The 7337-nt window shown below is 35.3% G+C and overlaps 1 protein-coding gene across 1 annotated transcript in view; it reads left to right on the forward strand.

Moving 5' to 3' along the window:
* The window catches only part of LOC106880955 (acetylcholine receptor subunit alpha-type acr-16), a 174631-nt gene that overhangs the window by 105889 nt on the left and 61405 nt on the right, over window positions 1-7337 (forward strand). Inside the window, exons 4-5 of the mRNA XM_052966225.1 lie at window positions 3479-3740; window positions 5720-5993. Coding sequence (XP_052822185.1) covers window positions 3479-3740; window positions 5720-5993 — 536 coding nt within the window. The remainder of the gene's footprint in view (window positions 1-3478; window positions 3741-5719; window positions 5994-7337) is intronic.

Genomic DNA, 7337 nt, shown 5'->3' on the forward strand with positions numbered 1-7337 from the left:
TATATATATATATATATATATGCTGTGTATATGTATATATGTAAGTATATATACATATATATATTTGTGTGCGTGTATTTATATGTATATGTGTATGACTTTATATATTGAAACATTTATATATACATGTTTATACATATGTATGCATTTGTGTTTGTACGTGTATTTCTGTGTGTATGTTTGTGAGTGTGCGTGTGTGTGTGTGTGTCCGCAAGCGCACGCGCGCGTGTGTGTATGTGTAAAAAGTTAAAAGCATCTACATCTTTTTGACTAATGCCGACTTTTTCGAGGAGTGTGAAAGCTCAAGTTCGGTGACAAATATCAGGCTCTTGACATGAATTTTTGCATATTTGACGTATTAGTTTCAAGGAAGTCTCCGAGAGTGGATAGACAGTGCATATATTATAGGCAACATCGAAAATTATTATAGGTGGACGCTAATGGGAAACTTGAAATGAACGAGCAAACAGTAATAGAATAGAACAAAAATGTTTTCGGAAAATTGAGTAATTGTTTTCTTGGTTTGGTTTTTGTAGCGGTTTTAGTGATTTTATTCTTCACGATTTCTTGTTTGTTGTTTCCTTTTCTAGTCAAAGTTTATATGTACTAAATGTCACAAGCAACTATTACTGTAATGTATATATATTACCTGAAGATCTGACAGTTATTCTTTCAATGTGTTCATAACAGTTTGACATTAGCCCTCTGGAGCAAGATATTTATATTCTTTTTAACACCTTGATTTTTTTTCTTTATTGAATCTCCTAATATATTTTGTTTATTATTATGCCTCACCTTATAACTTTAGAATATTAAGAACTGAACGGGAATCATTAAAGAAGAAGAAAAATAATTTTGGCTCAATACGTATGTATATATATATATATATATATATATATATGGGAGAATATACAAAAAATAACAACAGACGAGGACAGGTGGTGTAAATAACAAAAGTATATATTAGTATGACGCTCGGGAATACGGAAAGTCTTTGACGTTTCGAGCTACGCTCTTCAACAGAAAGAATACGGAGACAAGGAGAAAAACACGGAGAAAAAAAATTGATTGAATAGTGTTCAGTCAACGGTCAATCATCACACATACACACGTTTGTGTGTGTATGTGTGTCAGTATACACATATATAGATATGTATATATATATATATATATATATATATATATATATACATATATATATGTACGTATGTATACATACTTATATATGCACAAATATATGTATACATATATATAAGTGTATGTGTTTATTGAGAGGGAGAGAGAGAAGGAGAGAGAAAAACACTTATAATCCATTTCGTGAAAATCTAAGGAAGAACACGAGAACAATTTATAATATTTACTCGGACATATATCTATCCTCTTAGTACAACTAATCACTGATGTATTGTTACCACTTGCACAAGAGATTCAGCTCTCTTTTTCGGACGCAGTATCAGAGAAGTCGATACTTTTGTGAAGGCATAATCTTAATATTGTCCAGGCAACAATGGTATCTCATACAAGATTTACAAACAATACCTCATCATCAAGGGTGTTTATGTGTTTACTGCAGCGAGCGTATGAACTAGGGATCGTGACACAAGACGATTGATCGGCAGAAAAGTCTGCAGTGGCCTAAGGCAGAGAGGGCATCATCAATTGATTAGTTTTATTTGATATCATTTCTCAGTGTAGCATGGAAGTGATATCGAACAAAACTAGCGGCATGAGGGTTTTCTTATACAATGCTGCTAAAATGAATGTCGGAAAATCTTTCTACACTGGACCTTCGTGTTGAGATATACCATTTCTCCGCACCTCTTCATGGTGGCTATGAATTTGGTATTGAGAAGTGCAATAAACTTCTAGGAGAAAATGAAGATCGGAAGACACTGGCATCCCTGCTGGGAATTTCTATAGATGACATTACTACCATACTGGAAACAAGGAGAGAATAAGAAAAAAACATCAGATTTTCGGTTTGATGACGCATTCTGCCAACGTTTACAGCATACCAAGGCTTTATCTATAAGGCAGTAAGGAATTCTGCTTTGAAATTGAAAGAGAGCCAATTTCTGCAGAAATAGGCAATTAAGAGCAGCCTTGGCTCTATATATTAATATCTTAAGTGATTTCTAGAGAGAAATATACTTTAACTGTCACTGATAGCTGCAGGTTGGCATGAAGTTTAAAATGAGTTGTTATGAATGTGGCCTTTCGGAACCTCTAGTGATATGGCATAACTATAACAAATAAAGAAAGAAAGGAGAAATGTGCTAGCAGGTTCGTATGTGAGGGGCTTGCAATTACGATCTGTTTTACAAAAATTGAGGATGTATAATTGAGGATGTATAAATTGAGGATAGTACCACTGCAAAACTCCAGCTGCCTTTAACATCATAAGTGAAGGAGATTATAGTTGCTGAAGTCCGTAGCCACGTTAAGTTATAGCTGTAAATCCAATTGTTTATATAATGTGTGAAATGCTGGAAATAAAAGAGGCTATATGTGAGGTGTAGAAAAAGGTGTTAAAAAGGTGTTGAATAGAAATGATGCAAATGAATATCACAGCAGAAATGGAGAAGCAGGCGAAATAATGTGACCGCAGAAATCCATCACATTGGAGAGGAAGTACGCGTGACAAGTGCTGTATCGTCAAAAAACCTTTGTGCATGGGTAGCATTGGAGACAGCAGAGAAAGGAATACTGTCGTGGAGTATATTAGTGTGAAAATGTAGTCAGCTAGATTGAGATTTTCCTGAGAGAGTTTTACGATATGCTTCCGTCCCCACTTAGCTGGGAAGAAAATAATTATGATCCTAGAACTCAACCAAAGAAAAAGAGTAGAGAAAGCAAGACAAATTGTTTTCTCTTGCTGTTTAGCTTAGTTCCGATTCGATCCTAATCGAGCAGTGTAGACCTGCGATCCAAGTTTATCTAGTCATGACCAATTATCGAATGTATCCCTCTTTTAAGACAGAAGTATAGATTCAAGGGTTACTTGGCAGCAATTTCTAGTGTTTTTGGCAAGCCAAGTGGAAGTTTCTTCATTGTTTCAAGGAATAACTTGGTTTTAAAATTCATTGATATAGCTTTCACTGAAATGTTTGCGGGTAAATTACTGCAGTGAGCATGGAAGAAGGAACGCACTACAGGACCGGAAGTATACATGCAAATTCTTCTTCGGGGTGTGATGTTTTTAAAATATTATCAGTTTTTATTCATTAACTTGGTGCTCTCAGAAAGCTAACGAAACTGGTAATGATCTATGTCAGTAAAAATTAATCACCAGATATGCCTAAGTTCATTTGCTGTGATGAAAGAACAAATTAAACTTTCGGCCCTTGCTCTTCATTTCAGACTGAGGAAAATGGAAAAAGCCGATTGTATCGCTAGGAAGAATGTAAACTGTTTATTTATTGCTTAAATCAATTTATAAAAAATTCACTTATTTGTTTTCTATTTCTTCGTTTCCTAGTGCTGACGATTATACGCATGGTTACATGCAAGCGTTGACCATGGTCCACAGCGACGGAACAGTGTTCTGGCCACCTATTGTCAAACTTAGGAGTACCTGTGACATCAAAATTACATATTTCCCATTCGATGATCAGATCTGTCGAATGAAACTTGGTTCATGGGCCTATGACGGATTTCAAGTAAATGTACATGACAGCGAAAAAGCTATCGATCTGGATAATTTCGTATCTAACGGTGAATGGCTTCTAGTCGATGTTAAGGTGAGTTTCAAAAGTATACACACCAAATCATATATGTATGCATGTATGGATGTATGTATATATAGATATGTATATAGGAATATATATATGCATGTATGTATATATATATATATATATATATATATGTGTGTGTGTGTGTGTGTGTGTGTGTGTGTGTGTGTGTGTGTGTGTGTGTGTGTGTGTGTGTCTGTCTGTAATGAATGTGTTTATGTATGAATATATGTATATATGTATGTATGCATGTATAAATGTATGCATATATATATATGTATATGGACTATAGAGTGACTGCATATATATACACATACATATATACATACATATACATAAATACATACACGCGCGCGCGCGCGCATATATATATAAATGTAAGATCCAGGAATCAAAGTGTAGGCAGAAAGTTAGCTTCAAGTAATCTGTAGTAAATATTGAAACAACCATTTTCATAGACAATAATGGTTTATTGGGACGGAAGTTTGTATATTTTTTTTTTATCGAAGAACGATAAACTGAAAAAAGTTCTTTTCATATTCCACGGTAGGCAACCAGGGTTACCGGGTGTACGAATAAGAATACAAAGCGAGAGTGTAAGGAGTTGAATCAAGCGTTAGTTAACTGATAAGTTGAGATAACGATGTACAGTTGGATTTTGTTTGGGACTTCAGCTTCAAGTCCCAAACAAAATCCAACTGTACATCGTTATCTCAACTTATCAGTTAACTAACGCTTGATTCAACTCCTTACACTCTCAAGAGATCCATAGTCACCAACGCCAAGCCTTACAGCTATTATAATAACAAGTGTGATCTCTGCATAGTCGAGGTCTTGGCTATTTTGCAATCCACAGATTGTCTCAATGAACGCAGCAGTATAATATTCCCCTACAAACATGGGTCACTAAATCTATTCTCAAAATTCAAATAGTTACAACTCCACCCTCCTTTTTTTTCCCCCTAACCGTCATACATTTTCCTTCTTATCCACTCTTACTACCACAAAATATTAAACCAACAATACTTCTCCCCTTTAATTTCTTGATTTGTCAATTACAAACTTCTCTCCGTATTTTTCCTTACCATCTAAAAACTTTTTTTCTTTCCTTTTATTTCAACTCCCTCCCTGTCCTACATATATACGTTCGAGCACGCTTAAATTCTTCCTGCTGAATAAGTGCTTTCTCAAAGTTGTTGACCCCCTCCTTAACCTGCTTCCTCCATCTGTGACGATGATAGGCATTGCTCCCCCAGTCAGTCTCCTGCATATATAAAGCAAGGATAGCAACAATTAAAGAAGTTACTAAATGAGTTACTTACGCCCTTATCTCTGTATCAATTAACCAAAACATATATTGAATTCTCGTATAATCTCATGTAGTCACATCCAACATGGAGACAGATTACCAACATTCTTGAGTGCAACACTTGAAAAGCTGCGTACTTTCGGGATGAAGCCATTGGTTGCAAATAAAGAATATGTATATCTGTGTGTGTACGTGTTTGTGTGATGTATGTAGGTTAAACTGCATTTATATACATATGTGTGCGTGAATACGTACATTTATATATACCTACATACACACACACACATATACTGACATACAGACATCATTTATAACTTTTTATGTATGTACTTCGAGAATCAATTCTTCCCCACCCAAAGAAAAAGAATTATATATACATATCACCATGTAACCCCACACGCGTTTTCCCTGGACTATTTTCCTTCTCCGGACCTTTCTTCTTTCCACTTTCTAACAAAGAGCCAAGCTCGAAACGTCGTTATACACCAACTCTTTTATCCACCTTTACTGAGCGTCAAGCTAATACATTCCATCTGAACATACTTTTGACTTTTATTGCTTTGCTATTTCTTATTTTTAACATTCGCTTTACCCATATATATATATTTGTATGTATGTATTATGTATATATACATATATGTATGTATGTATATATATATACGTATTAACTGTTTTGTAGGTAAAAAAGAATGTAGTGTACTACGCTTGCTGTGATGAACCATTCCCAGATGTCACTTTCTATATCCATATGAGACGACGGACTCTATATTATACATACAACGTCATCATTCCGTGCGTTATGTTATCTATTCTGACACTGATGGGTTTCTGGATGAGACCAGACAGTGGAGAAAAAGTTACCCTCGGTTTAACTGTGCTACTTGCCTTCTCAGTATTCATGTTACTGATTGCTGAAAATATGCCGGCTACTTCTAATTTTGTTCCCCTTATAGGTGAGTCAATTTCTTTATTAATTCATGCATAAATACATGCATACACATATGTATATATATATATATATATATATATATATATATATGTTCGCTGTTTTTAAAGTTCATATCGATATATTTATTTTTCTTTTGACGTAGACGTATTGCCCTTCTTCTTCTTCTCCTTCTTCTTCTCCTTCTTCTTCTTCTTCTTCTTCTTCTTCTTCTTCTTCTTCTTCTTCTTCTTCTTCTTCTTCTTCTTATCCCACTACTACAACTACTTCTACTCTTCTTTCTTCCTCTCCCCTTCCTCCTTCTTCTTTTAGTTCGCCATTCTTCGGACAAAATATCTTGTGACATTTGTTCTGATTCTTCATATTCTTAACCCAAATCTTAACCCAGAGTTCAGTTTTGCTTTAAAATAATACACCAGTCGATGGTATCGACTGTGCACCCGCTCAAAAGAATGGCTCTATGCCTACAACAACAAAAGAATATTTGTATCGGAGTCAACAGCTACCATCCTCACCTACAGATGTGTAACAATGCGCCAAAATCGATGTCATCATTATCATCATTGCGAATTTGTAATGTCTCCTATCAGCCCGTGATGAGCAGTAAATTCCGTCGGACAAGCTCCCTTGTAGTATTTGCTCCGGATCTTTACGTTCTGTGTCCAAATCCCGCTGAGGTCAGCTTTGCCTTTAATCTATTCAGAATCGACTAAATACAATTCTAGACTAATACTATGCCTCATTTAATCGACTAACCCATCCACCAAAATTTCAAGTATCGTTCCTATATTACAAACGTATACATTAGGTAGAATCATTAGAGCGTCGGACAAAATTTTTAGCATTATTTAATTATAGCTGCTTATGTTCTGAGTTCAAATTCCGCTGAAATCAATTTTGCTTTGTAATTATTAAGAAAATAATATTAAGACAAAATTAGTTACAAAAATCAGTAGAGCAGCGGACAAAATTTCATGTGGCATTTCGCTGCTACCCTTTATTTCTATGATTTCGAATCCCAACGAGTTCGAATTATCAAGTTATGCTGGGACATCACTTTGAAAAATGGAATCGACCTTAACCCGTTTTTTTAAGCCTAGTACTTATTCTATCAGTCAGTTTTGCCGAACCGTCAAGTTACAGAGACGTAAGCAAACCAATACTAATTGTTAAGCGGTGGTAGAAGACAAATACAGAAACAAAGACACGCGCGCACACACACACACACACACACACACACACACACACACACACACAAAACGAGCTTCTTTTACTTTCCGTCTATCAAATTCACTCACAAGACTTCGGTCTGCTCGAGATTATAAGAGTAGACACTTGCCCAAGGTACCAC

Source organism: Octopus bimaculoides, chromosome 3, assembly GCF_001194135.2.
Source record: "Octopus bimaculoides isolate UCB-OBI-ISO-001 chromosome 3, ASM119413v2, whole genome shotgun sequence".
Classification (NCBI taxonomy): Eukaryota; Metazoa; Mollusca; class Cephalopoda; order Octopoda; family Octopodidae; genus Octopus; species Octopus bimaculoides.